General features: G+C 32.3%; 1 protein-coding gene and 1 pseudogene across 1 annotated transcript in view; both read right to left on the bottom strand.

Annotated features, from left to right (window-relative positions):
- Positions 1-2,173: 2,173 nt before the first annotated feature.
- PDCL2 (phosducin like 2) overlaps positions 2,174-14,664 on the bottom strand; it is a 28,566-nt gene continuing 16,075 nt past the window's right edge. Inside the window, exons 4-6 of the mRNA XM_011362675.1 lie at positions 13,778-13,927; positions 5,532-5,740; positions 2,174-2,331 (exon numbers count right to left, since the gene is read on the bottom strand). Of these exons, the coding sequence (XP_011360977.1) occupies positions 2,174-2,331; positions 5,532-5,740; positions 13,778-13,927 (517 nt within the window). The remainder of the gene's footprint in view (positions 2,332-5,531; positions 5,741-13,777; positions 13,928-14,664) is intronic.
- LOC111741411 lies at positions 12,542-12,658 on the bottom strand (annotated as a pseudogene).

Here is a 14,664-nt window from a genome sequence, read left to right as displayed (position 1 = left end):
TCAACGTGCCCATTAACGAGTCAACATTTAGATGAAATATGGATTGAACTTAACTAGTTATCTTTTTCTTCCCTAATTTGCCTCCCAGTTCCCACACCATAACCTAGGGGATGGGCCTTGAAAAGAGAAAGAAAGTATTGGTTAAAAACAAACACCACCTTGTCTTCAGAATTCTTGAGTCACAAGTTCAGCCAGAGAAGGCTTGCCTTGAAACTGAGATTAGAGTTTTAAAACAGACTTTTAATAATCAAGAGTGTAGAGAAAGAGTTAAAGAATATGTTTTTAAGGGATTTGCTACCCATTGCTGCTTAATCAGGTAAGGATCTCATTAAAACAATAATTCCAATTCAGTTAGTCTGGGATGGGGCCAGAAATTCTGCATTTCTAACAAGGTTTCTGGGGATGATGCTGATTCTAGGACCACATTTTGACAAACAAGGTGCTATAAAGTAGGGAAGGGTGTTTCAAGAGAGCACGTTTGGCAGCAAGGAATAGAGCTAAATATTAGGTTGGAACATGAAATATCCATTTTTATAGGTCAAAAACAGTTGAATATTGTCAGTTTCAAAAAAACATTAAGTTTGTATTACATCAAATAAAATTTTATAAAACAGGAAAGACCATATTAAATATTAAATCTCCCACATTCAGACAAACATTTGTACCCTACTTAAATGAGAATGTATAAATGAAGTTGCGTATGGAAATAGTACTGACCTGTGTTGGCAGGTATGAGTACTTGCTAGAAGAATGTGGGGGTTTGGGGGGCACATGCGGGCATTATTTGAAAAATGCTGGGGATGGAATTAACCAGCCACCTCTAAGATGCTTTAATTTTATGATTTTTACGAATGTTAGTCTTCATGAACTGTGCTTGTGGATAAAAACTTACTGCCACTTGGTAGATTTGAGTTAAGAATTAAAAGTGAAATGTGTACCTTTTTATTCAAATATATCTGTTAATTTTAACTTTAAAAAGAAATACATATTTATTTTTTAAAAGGAGTACATTTGGAGGGACCTTTGCAGTTGGTTTCAATTGGAGGGGAAAATAATGTTTATATTTATATGCATTAGATGGCATTAAAGTTACATTTTAACAATATGATTATATGGTGTTTTTCCTTTCATTTCCACAGTTGGATCATTTGATTTTATCCTACCTGGTGAAGTAAATTATCATCACCTTATTCAAATCTGTATTTAACTTTTCTTCCACTTCATCATCTGTGCAGACTCTATGATCCCTACCCACCCCCAAGAACAGCAAAGATGCTTTTCTTGACTCCAAGTTAAACTGCCTCAGTTCTCACCAATTTATTTTTGTAATCTAATCATTTAAACTTCGTCTAGATTCTCTCACAAACATCAGTGAACAACTGTAATCAGAAAGAAGATCATCAATACAAGAAAATAAAATCTGTTATTGAACTATTACTTGCTAGATTTACCACTCTTTAAAAATGATGTTCATTATTAAGTCAAGATAAGACATTCTACAGGTCTTCTGAAGTATCTTAATATTTTATGTTATCTCATGATGAATTATTCTGTGATTACTAGAGAAACTTAGGTAAGCCTCACAATATATTTTTCTCACTTCTCATGATTTAGAAACAAATGTCATATGATCTAATAATTCTATAGTCTATTAGTGGGAATACTTATTAATTTTGTAACTTAATAACAGAGCTATCAAAAACAATGACAATCAGAGGTATTTCTTATGTACTTTCTAGAATCTTTAAATTGCATTTTTATATTGAGTGGTTAATTTTTTAATCAGTAAGAGATTTCAAAGAAAAAGCCATAAATTTAAGTATTTTCACCCAAAGTCCCCTAAATAATAGACTTTAAAATCTATTGATATAAAGTATATGAAATCTCATGGTTCTCTTTCATCGTTTTCATCTGTAGGCCTCTTTGGAAGGAGGGAGGCAATACAGAGGGCTGGTAATCTCTGTTTTTGTCCAGCATAGGTCAGAAAAAGGACAAGCCACAGAAAAATAAGAGTTTTGTTAGAGGCGATGAATATTCTGAAATACCTGAAAATTTTTGAAATGACATGTAAGCTATAATTCTAACCTAAAAGTGAAAATAAATTTAAATTTTCTGAGCTCTGATTATAAATAAAACAGTATATAAACACTTTAAATCTATTTATTAAATATTTCTATTTGGTATCATCATTATCACTGCTTGAACTATTGGTGTCATCATAAATAGAAGTGTTTCTAATTGAAGATACCATCACATCTACAATGCCTTTTTTGGGGTTTTCTTCCAAATCAGTCTGTATTGCTCCGACTTCTGCTAGTTTCCATTCAAGTTCTGCAATAAATAACCCATCATTAAGTTAGATTAAAAATTTGGAAAAATGAAAAGAAGTTCCTCATCTACAGGAAACAGAAGTTGACTGTAATAAAATTAATGTGGAAAAGCTGATATATTTAGAACGGGATGACAATGAAAGTGCTACAGTATGAAAATGCACATGGGATGCAGCAAAGTTACATTTAAAGGGAGAAATTATGGTTAAAATTTTTATTTTAAAATGACTGATAATAAGCAGTTTAAAAGTTCAAATCAGGAAGCTAGGAAAAGAAAGATAGAGTAAACCCAAAGAAATGAGAAAGAGGGATATAATGAAGAAAAGACTTTAGCAACAGTAGAAAAACAAAGTCAGTAGAGGTGACCAACAAAATCAAAAGCTGGTTCTTTGAAGAGACTATGTGTCTATTATAGTCTGGGTATAAATAAAGTTCTGGGTATGTAATGTACAGTCATGGTAACTAAAATGATGATAAGAAGCAGGGAAAGAAATAATATCAAAAATTTACATGAGACATAACCAAAGTAAAGATTTTAAAATTTTGAAGTTGTGAGACTTCTTATGAAAAAACTTAGGCCAATACATTTGAAAACATTAATGGGAAAATTTCAACAAAACTATGAATTACCAAAATATATTCAAAAGAGAAACCAAAAAGAACTGAATTGATAACCAAAAATTTCTCCATCTGTGCAAATTCATCATTTTGTTAAATTTATTCCTAAGTACTGTATAAATGAACAGAATATTTTATTTATGAGGAAAATTACAAAATACACAGGAAAAGTACAAAATATATTACATTACAAAATGTAATATATATAATATTTATGAGGCAAATTACAAAAAAATATCAAAGAAGACCAAAGATATATCTTGTCAAATAAATGACAAGATATATCTCATTCGTGAATAGAAATATTCACTGTTACTGGGATATTGAGCCTCCAACAATTAATCTATAAATATGATTCTAATAAATAACATGATTTTTCACAGAACCTGACTAATTCCAACACATGAAATTTTGAAAAAATCATGAACTACTAGAGACAACTTGATTGTTGTAAAGCTATAGTAATTGACGCTCTGCTGTATTAATTCAGAGAGCCAAATAGACCAGTTAGTGGAACATAGTAGAGACTTCAGATACGAATTGAAGCATTTTTTGAACTATGAAAAATGACATAAACATTAAAAATCAGTGGGGAAAACACCTCACACACATTAGAATGGATACTATTTTTAAAAATAACAAATGTTGGTGAGGATATAGAGAAATTGAAACTTTTGTGGAGTATAAAATGGTGAAGCCACTGTGGAAAACAGTATGCTGTTGCTCAAAAAATTAGAATTACCATATGACTCAGCAATTCTACTGCCAAGTATATACCCAAAAGAATTGAAAAAGGGGACTAAAACAGATTATTTGTACATCCATGTTCATAGCAGCATTATTCACAACAGCCAAAAGATAGAAGCAACCCAAGCACCCATCAGCGGATGAATGGGTAAACAAAATACTGTATAAACATGCATTGGAATATTATGCAGCCTTAAAAAGGAATGAAATTCTGATTCATGCTACAACATGAATGAACCTTGGGGACACTATGCTACGTGAAATAAGCCAGTCACAAAAGGATAAATACTTAAAATTCACTTTTACGAGGTACTGAGATTAGTTCAATTCATAGAGTCAGAAAGTAGAATGGCAGTAGCCAGGGACAGGAGGGAGAGAGAATAATAAGCTGTTGTTTAATTGGTATAGTGTTGTGGCTATGCAAGATCAAAAGTGTTCTAGAGATGGATTACGGTAGTGGTAGCACAACAATGTGAATGCACATAATGCCACTGAACTGCATAATTTAAAATAGTTAAATAAAATAATACTTATTTATAAAATAAAGTTCTGGGTATGTAATGTACAGCATGGTAACTATAGTTAATACTATATTATATTAAAAAATGGTTAAGATGATAAATTTCATGTTATGTATTTTTTATGAAAAAAAAATTTAAATATACCAATAAAAAAAAACCATAGACCAGATAACATATTATTCATGATCGTAATGCCTCTGAGAAGGGAGGGGAATGGTATTAGAAATGTTAACTTCGACCATATCTGTAATGTTTATTGCAGCGATCAAAAAACTAATAGCTGAAGCAAATATAAACAAATATTCACATTTATTATTTTTGGTAATAATTACATAAATGTTTGCTATATTATTGGTTTTATTCTTATGTATTAATTTTTTTTTTTAATTAAAAGAATGAGGTCCAAGCTGAAAAGAACAAGGTGGTAAACAAATGGGAGGCTTTAGAGACCAGGAGAAGTAAAAGGAGTGATTCTGGAACAATTAAATTATTCGAGGTCTCAGTAAGGTCAAAAATAGTTTTAAGAGAACAAAAGAGTAAAAACCTAGCTGTAAAAAACAACTGTTCACAATGGGTTCAACATGATGGTAATGAAAAAAGATTTTAATAATATAAAATTAAAGCAGTTCCAAGAAATGACTAAGATGAAGGATATGGCCTTAGAACTCGGTTAGCAAGTAAAAATCATTAAAGAAGGTAAAAATACAAAGTCCTGCACTGTATACTATGAAAAAAATAAAATAATAGCAGGCATGGTCCTTGTTAGGAAGATAAAACTCAAAAGGAATTGATTAACCAACAAAGTCAGATAGTATGTAGAAACTCAGTAGAGAACAGGAAGAGAGATTGTGAATTGGTCCAGAATCACAAGGGGGAAAATGGAAACCTAGGAGAATCGTGAAGGAATAGGATTTGGACGTGAGAATAAAGATTATGGTATTTTGGATATAGGGAAAGAGTGTGAAACAAAGTCTAGTCACAAATGAGTTAAGGTGTCTTCAACTACTATTGAGGACCAGCCTGGCTGGAGCAGAAACTAGAAAGCATTGAGAAACATAGATAAGTAAGCTGAAATTCTCATAGAGAAGATTCTGAATTTTTAACTTGAGACAAGGAACCATTAAGGATTTAAGCAAGTGGGTATTACAGGAAGTAAATATGTAAGCGTACAAGAAGAGAACAGCATGTAAGCATACAAGAAGAGAACAGCAGAAAGGGAAAAAACGTTGTGTTTTATAGAAATAAACTTCCATGATATTTATTTAGTGAAGTTTTCACCTTTTTTATAAACAAATTTAAAAAATAATATAATTACCTTCTAGCTTGAGATTTATCCCTCCACATTCTATAATTCCAATGAATTTGCCTTCTATCTGACCATTTTTATAAACAAAAATTGTTGGTAAACAGTTGTCATGATAGTGTTGAATACAGCTATTCACGATGGCTTTAACAAATTTAGTTTCTGGAAACTTTCTTGCTAGGAGACTAAGATGCTGGTTAACCAACAAACATGTCGGTATGCTATAAAAGAGAACCAGTACATACGATATCTTTAAACAATAGACGACTCGTCTCAGTCTAGTAAAATAAGAGAAACATCTCCATGAAAAAAAATCTTTAGATATTCTTTTAATAATATCTAAGAACATATCAATTAGCATCCATTATTGTTACCTTTAGTAATTATGAAACGTAGAACTCTCTGATTTTTATTACCAACACCATTATAGCCTGGGAATAAAGCTTGCTACCATGGGAATTTGATGCCTAACTAAGGCTAACCACATATGACTTAGTATCAATTTAATTGAGCCAGTTCCTAGTTATAGGACACAGGAGAAAAAAAAAGAGAGAGAGAGAGAGAGACAGAGAGACAGAGAGAGAGACAGAGAGAGAGACAGAGAGAGAGAAGGAAGAGGAGGAGGAGGAGGAGGAGGAAGAGGAGGAGAGGAAGGGAGAGAGAGAGTGAGGGAAGGAGAAAGGAGAGGAAAAAAAACAGAGAAAAAGGACACCTCTAAGGGATCCTTGGGAGTTCTGAGTTTTAACAAAAGGATCCCAAGTGCTATCAGCATCACAGGCTATTTTCACATGAGTTATCACATCCAAAATTCTTTATCTCAGACTACCTTGAATTTCTTGACTCTAACAAACATTGCCCACACTTTTCTTTGATATCCCACTCCATGCTACATCTTGTTCTCCATAATCCAGAACTATTCCTCATTAGAAATTTAAAATTGATTGGAAGGATGATTAAAACCTGTGATTCTTCCTGCTCTATCACTTAACTCCCATTACACCCATTCTTCAATTAGTCCCTTTACTCTTAGTCTATCGCTCACTCAAACCTTTATTAAACTGTTTCAAAACTAATCCTCTACTTTATCCCATATTTCTTTCATTTCCTATAGGACTTTTCTCTGCTATTCTGCTTCCCTCTTTTCCTGTTCTCTAAAACTTTTCTTCTCCACTTCACATAAACATATTCAAGTTACTAAAAGTTACTCAAGTTTTTAAAAAGTCCCTTACAACTCTTTGTCCCCTCCTAACAACTATTCTCTCTCTCTCTTGTTCGAAGCCTAGATGAAAAAGAAAATAAAAATTTCTATGTTCTGTTCATCGCCTTTCTTGAAAGACCCTCTGATTTTGGCTTCTGTGATAACACATTCTGTTAATTTCTTTTTTACTTCTTTGCCTTCTCCTATGCTTCGAATGTAAATGTTTTTTGTGATTGTGCCCTGGACCCTATTCTCAGCCCAGATACATTCCCTAGGCAATCTTATCCATTCTGATATCAATAGCTGATTAACTTCATCTCCTCTCTCCTCCAAAAAAAAAAAAAAAAATCTGATCTTTCTTCTGAATTTTCTTTTTAAATATAAACCTAAATTTGATACAAGTGTAGTTCTCTTTTGCTTTTGTATTCATTTCCTCATCATTCATACGGAGCATTTTTTAAATAATGTATGAGAAGAGAAAGATTAGTGTGTACTGTGTTAATCAAGGAAAGCTTTTTTGAACAGACAAAATTAGTGTTTTCTCTTGTACTGCTTTGTATATATTTTCAAAACTATATATACAACGTTTAATTGGTCTCTTTTACCATACCACAGAAGCATCTCATTCGCCTTTGTATTCTTAATTCCTAAAACCTGCCACACTCATAGTTGAAGCTCTCTTAAGTGAGTGACTCATGCCAGGGCATACTGCATGCTCCAGGCAGATGGTGACCCTTTTCAACTTTTTTGTACTTTCCTCCTCTACACCTGTTTGTGCCAATTGCACATTTTATTAAAATTAACAAATAAATAAAAGTAGAATAAGAAAATCACTGTAGTTCTTGTGAAAATCAAATGCATGCTTTGGAAAAACTTGACAAAGTTTAGTTACAAGAAAAAACTGCTGTTTAGTTGTGGGCCAGACAAATGTAAATGATCAGGAAAAAATATAGATTTCAACCCTCAAATTGCTTTGCATGTATATTTCAGTTCTTGCTCCATTTAAACTAACCTCAATAATGGAAATCAATGAAAATGCATTATATTCTTACCAACATTTGGGAGAAGCGTTTTGTTTTATTTTTTGTCTGTTTGGGTTTTCTTTACTGGTTTCTGGCTTTTAGTCTCAATATATTTTTGATAAACTTATTTCACACATTTTTAAAAAAATCTCAACAGAGTATAGAAGGAATGTACCTCAACATAATAAAGGCCATATAGGAGAAGCCCACAGCCAACATCATACTCAGCAGTGAAAAGCTGAAAGCCTTTCCTCTAAGATCAGAAAGAAGATAAAGATGCCCACTCTCTCCACTTTTATTCAACATAGTATTGGAAGTTCTATCCAGAGCAATTAGGCAAGAAAAAGAAATAAAAAGCATCCAAATTGAGAAAAAAGAAGTAAAACTGGCACTATTTGCAGGTGGCATGAGATTATATATAGAAAACTCTAAAGATGCCATTAAAAAATGTTAAAACTAAAAAACAAATTCATTAAAGTTGAAGGATACAAAATCGATATACAAAAATCTGTTACATTTCTATACACTAAAAATAAACTATCAGAAAGATAAATAAACAGTCCCATTTATAATTGCATCAAAAAGAAATAACTAGGAATAAATTTAACCAAGGAGGTGAAAGACCTGTATATTGAAAACTATAAGACAGTAATGAAAAAAATTGAAGAAAAAACAAATACATGGAAAGATATTCCATACTCATGGATTGAAAGAATCAATATTGTTGAAATGTCCATACTACCCAAAGCAATTTACATATTCAGTGCAATTACTATCAAAATTCCAATAGCATTTTTCAAGAAAAAATAGAACAAATAATCCTAAAATTTGTATAGAACCACAAAAATCTCAAATAGCAAAAACAATCTTGAGGAAGAACAAAGCTAGAGGCATCACACTCCCTGATTTCAAACTATACAACAAAGCAATTAAAATAGTATGATATTGGCATATAAATAGACACATAGATTAGTGGAACAGAATAGAAAGCTCAGAAATAAACCCACATATATGTGGTCTATTATTTTATGACAAAGGAGCCAGCGAAGAATATACAATGGAGAAAGGACAATCTCTCCAATAAATGGCATTGGAAAAACTGAACCATGTGCAAAAGAATGAAATTTGATCACTATCTTACACCACACACAAAAATTAACTCAAAATTAATGAAAGATTTGAACGTAAGGCCTAAAATCACAGAACTCCTAGAAGAAAACATAGACAGTAAGCTCCTCGACACAGGTCTTGGTGATGATTTTTTAAATCTGAAACCAAAAAGCAAAAACACCAAAAGCACAAATAAATAAATAGAACCATATTATTAAAAAGCTCATTAAAAATCTTCTTTACAGCAATAGCACCATCAACAAAATGAAAAGGCAACCTACTGAATGAGAGAAAATACGTCCAAATCATATATCTGATGAGGGACTAATATCCAAAATATGTAAAGAACTCATACAACTCAATAGTAAAAAACCAAACAATCTAATAAAAAATGAGTGGAAGATCTGAATAGACATTTTTCCAAAGAAGACATACAGATGACCAAGAAGTACATGAAAAGAAGCTCAGCATCATTAATCAGCAGGGAAATGCAAATCAAAACCACAATGAGATATCACTTCACATCTGTTAGAATGGCTATTATCAAAAAGACAAATAACAAGTACTGGCAAGGATGTGAAGAAAAGAAACCTCTCGTGCACTGTTGGTAGGAATGTAAATCAGTGCAGTCACTATGAAAAACAGTATGGAGATTCCTCCAAAAATTAAAAATAGAATTACCACATGATCCAGTAATTCCACTTCTGGGTATTTATCTGAAAACATTAACTCAAAAAAATATATGCAGCCCCATGTTCCAATAGCCAAGATATGGAAACAACCTAAGTGTCCACCAGTAGATGAATGGATAAGGAAACTGTAGTATGCATATCTGTGCAATGGAACTTCATTCAGCCATAAAAAAGAATGAAATTTTGCCATTTGCAACAACATACATGAAACTTGAAGGCATTAAGCTAAATGAAATAAGTCAGACAGAAAAAGACAAATACCACATGATCTCTCTTATATGTAGAATTTAAAAAACAAAATAAAAATAACAAAAAAACAAGCATATAGATGCACAAAATAGATTGGTGGTTGCCAGAGGTCGAGGGTAGGTTTGGGGAGAAATAGGTGAAGGAGGTCAAAGGGAATTACAAACACACACACACACAAATCTTTTTTTAACTGAATTATTTTACTTTAATTTGACATATACAAACATACATTCATTTGCTAATCTTTGATATTGGTCCATGGGCTGCTCATTGAAGTTCTCTGTAGCTTTTCTCATCTAAACTATTCCATAATGCATTGTCTTCTGTATTTTCTTAGTTTGGTACTCATGCTAAAAACCCCCCTTTCTTCCACATCTAATCAGTAATCAAGTCATACTGATTCTACCTCCTTATCTCATACCTATCCTCTCTATTCTTTCTCCATTGCCTAACTCCTTTCCTTTCTTATCTGAGTTACATCAGATTGTCCTAAGTCGTCTGTTTCCAGCCTTGGTTCCCTAAATTCATTCTCAACCCTACTGACAAAAGGAGATCAATATGAAAATCTCTGCCCTTTCATCAAGCTTAACAGCCTTCAGTGGCTCCTCACTGCCGTCAGGATAAAGCCTTGGCTCCTCAGTGCGGCTTTCCAGGTTCTTCACGGTCGGGCCCTTGCCCGTCTCTCCAGCATTATTTTCTATCTGCTACCATATTACTTAATGCCCTCCAAAGCAAGATGATACCTCTTATTTTGGTACCTTTGTTCAAGCTGTATACTCCATCTAAAATACCTAATTCAGCCTGTCTACTTTCTCCATCTCTGTAAGCTTGGGAAATCTTTTCTTATTTTTTGAGACCAAGACCAAGAATTACTTATTCTGTAGAAAGTTCCGTAGTTCCCTACTCCAAGGGTAGAACTTACTACTCCCTCTTCAGTAACTTTACTCTGTATAGAATTCAACCACAGCACCTAAACGACTTTTACTACACTTAATTGTCTCTCTCCACTTTACCGAAATTTCTTTAGTGGCAGAGATAGATGTCTTATATATGGCTTTGCATCTCCAGCACCTACAAAAGCCTCAGAAATCCTCTAAATACTAGGTGGTGTTATATATCAATTTATGAAGCAAGAAGCTTACAAAAACATTAAATGCATTATATGTTTAATTTACATTTCAGAATATATATATAACATTTCTTTTGTAATTATAACTTGCTACAAATCTAGACACTGCTATATTTTAGTAGGTAGCCTACTAACAATAATATTAGAAAAGTATGTACTGCCTAACTTAAATATCAATTTTCCACAAGTAATGACATAAATTGGCTTTATAAGTTTCAATTTTCCTCAAACAGATGAACTGAATCCACTAATATCTAATTTAAATGGATTTTACTATTACTGTCAGAATGAGAGCTGAGTCAGTGGTATGACAGACACTTATGAGGTGGATGGCAGAAGGCAGGTAGGCATTGGTGATGGCAGTGAAAAGCATGAAATTAAGAGACTATAGCCATAACGGATTGTGGTTCAGGGAGAAAGTAGTTTGGGGGCCAGAATTTAACTCCATAAAAATTATAAAATATTAGGGAGACTTCTGGCATCAGAAAACAAGTTAAGGGCCTAGTTATGGTATATGAGGTTCAAAATTATATGGTATATGAGTATAAGAAGAATGTAGAAGCACAAAATGAGAATTTGGATACAGGTACAAGAATGAATAAAATCAGAAACAAAGCTAACTAAGCCACTAGGCTCACTTTCCCAGAATTAGTTAGAGTCCTCTAAGGTATCCTAAGCAGGCTGAGCCTTCACTTGGTTAAAGACTAGGCCCAATTCTATAAATTTAGTGGCAAAGAAATATTAAAATTACAGAACTTAGGAATCTAATTTAAAAAACAAATTCCTACCCTCCTGTAAAGTTTATAAAAGGCAGGTAGAAATACAAATTAACAGGTATACTTCGCTTTATAATATCAAAAAGTTGAGTAAATCTATTATTAAAATTAGACTTTTCTAAAGAATATTTGTAACACAAATAATTAGTTTCTGTTTTATAAATTTGATTATAGATTAATATTCTTAAAATGTAAGTTATATACCAACACGAATTCATTTTCTTAATGTCAAGAAAACTAATCTTTTATATAACTTTCTTAGATTGCCCAATAAACTTTCTGAGAAGTCGACAAATATTTAAAATGTTATAAAAACAGATCCTTACTCTTTGAGTCCATCAAAGCATATGACAGTTTGAAACAGCCTAGCTTAGACTAAAACACATCAACCTCTTTTATGTGTTTTTGAAAATTGTCAAAAGTAGTAATTTATCTAGAAATAACTGTTAAAATAAATAATTTTATACCAGAGTATGGTGATTCAGAACCAACATCCATTCTGCTAATCATAATAGATCTCAGAAAACATACTCAGTGAACCACTTCAGTATATAAGTTATGACACACAGATCTTAGTATTGTAAATGTTGATGTTTCACACACTTATTTGTGAAGAACCAAAATCAGCAAATCTCCACATTGGTTTAACCAGATAATGGTATAGGAAAAATGGGAAATGATTCTTTTTAAGGCTTTAAACTACTAAAAAATTAATTCCCTAGTATTTTATTTTATTTATTTAACTTATTTTATTTTTTTAAATTTTTTTAGGCGAGGCAACCCTTGGTTGACCTCACAGATTGCAAGGACCTTGTCAGCTTACAATCCCTTATATTTTATTTTTTATGCCTACAGCACCTGGTCTTCCTAGGTGCTCCCATCCAAGTACTAACCAGGCCCAACCCTGCTTAGCTTCTGAGATCAGACGGGATCGAGCTTATAGAGGGTAGCATGGCTGTAGTATACTTTAATTACAGTAATAAAAATAAAGTCTTCTTTTATAGGGCATGATGTCCTAACAAAATTTGTCTGAGGAACTGGGTAAGCTGGTAAACAGCAAGACTCTAATTGGCATAAATTGCTCTGTATACTGAATTTCTCTTGAGAACCTGAAGAGGAGAGACATTTTTTTATTCAGAGAATGAGAAAAAGGTAATGAGGGCTACTGTCATGACCTCTGTTCCTGGACTGGCTTAGAGTGCAGGCAGAGGGGAGTTGGACCTAAAGCTAGAGGCACTGTTTCTGTGAGAGATTTGTGAAACTATGGGAGCTTGCAGCTCCTCTTGGGCAGAGTTGGGGAAAAGTCTATTTTTCTCGATTATCATTATACCAGGATGGTGAAGCCTGGGGACATATAGGTTATACTTAGGTACAACTAGGCACTTTATAATTAACTGTTTGAGGGGAATAGGGGAATGCAAGAGAATTATTCTGTAAAAAGAGACTAAAGAGATATCATATATTCAAATGTGCTACATTATCCTTGATTGGGTCTTTGTTCAAAAATATATTATTTATAAAAGATATTTTGAAGTTGGGAAAATTTGAGTAATATGGTCTGGGTATTAGATGCCATTAGGAATTACTGTTAATTTTGTTAGGCAAGAAAATGGTATTATGGTTATATAGAAAAATGCCCTTATGTTTTGAAGATGCATGCTGGATTACTTAGGAGAAAAGTGTCATGCTATGTGTAATTTATTTTGAAGTGGTTCTGCAAATACACACACATACAAAATGATACAAATATGGCAAAATATTAACTGTTGAATCTACCTGGCCTGTATTTAGAGTGCTCATTTTATCACTCTTCTTTTCTGTATGTTTGAAATTTTCCATAAGTTTTTTTAATTAGCTCCCAAGAAAGCTTATTTTTTTAAGAAATGTGACAAGTTCTTTAAATTAGACATGCAAATATATTAAAATACCTATTTTAATCCCTGAAGCCAATGGCTCTCTATATAGACATACATATTTTTTTCATGAGTACTTTGTTTTATGCTTTATATAACCTTAAAACCAGAAATATGTATCTTAAAACATTAGTATATTAATATTTTGCAAAAATGCTATGGTAATTACCTTGATCTATATAGATGAATTATAACCCATACATCTTTGTCTGCATTCGTGACTTCATTCACATACTGATTTCCAGAAATTTCTCTTAACTCTCCAAATTTTTGTTTTTTCTTAAGAGCTTTCCATTCCTGTAATCGCTTTTCTCTAATTAAAAAAAAAAAAAAATGAAATGAAATCGCATAGGAAAGTTATTATGTTCTTCAGGTCATTCCCATATACAGTAACAAAGACAATGAATGTAATGCTAGTACATATCAAACACTTTAAAGAATGATAGAATAACTATTAATGTTGTTATAATGCCAGTTTGTTTATATAGGAATTTGTGTTGTCATGCTTATTGCAAAGTATAAGAGGTTAGCTACTGACTTTTAAATTTATTTTTATTTAAGATTAGGTCTTAATCATAGCTATAGAGAATTTATTTAGACATTGGGCAATAAATTCTCATACACAGGTTAAATACTTATTAAGAAAGTATACATAACAATAATAGCTAACATTTACTGAGTGCTTATTACGTTGCCAGGTACTGTTTTAAGTGCACTACATTAACTAATCCTTCCAAATTTTTATAAAGTTAATACTATTATTATCCCAATTTACATGCTCATAACTATCATCATAAGCTGACCTTCAGTCCAAAGCCTTTGTGAATATGTATAATTATTTGTTATAAAATTTATTGCAAGTAGAGAGGTGGTAGAGAAGAATGAAAAGCTTGGACTCTAAAGCCAGACTAAACTGGGTTTAAATACCAGTTCCCACTTATTAGCAGCATGAATTAGGGCAAGTTATTTGATCTAAGTTCAGTTTCCCCAACTGAATTATTTGGGAATAATACTAATATCTACTTGCATGGGATTGTTGGGGATTAAATGAGTTAA

Source organism: Pteropus vampyrus, unplaced genomic scaffold (genome assembly GCF_000151845.1).
Source record: "Pteropus vampyrus isolate Shadow unplaced genomic scaffold, Pvam_2.0 Scaffold77, whole genome shotgun sequence".
Lineage (NCBI taxonomy): Eukaryota > Metazoa > Chordata > Mammalia > Chiroptera > Pteropodidae > Pteropus > Pteropus vampyrus.
This window is presented reverse-complemented; position numbering and strand designations above follow the sequence as displayed.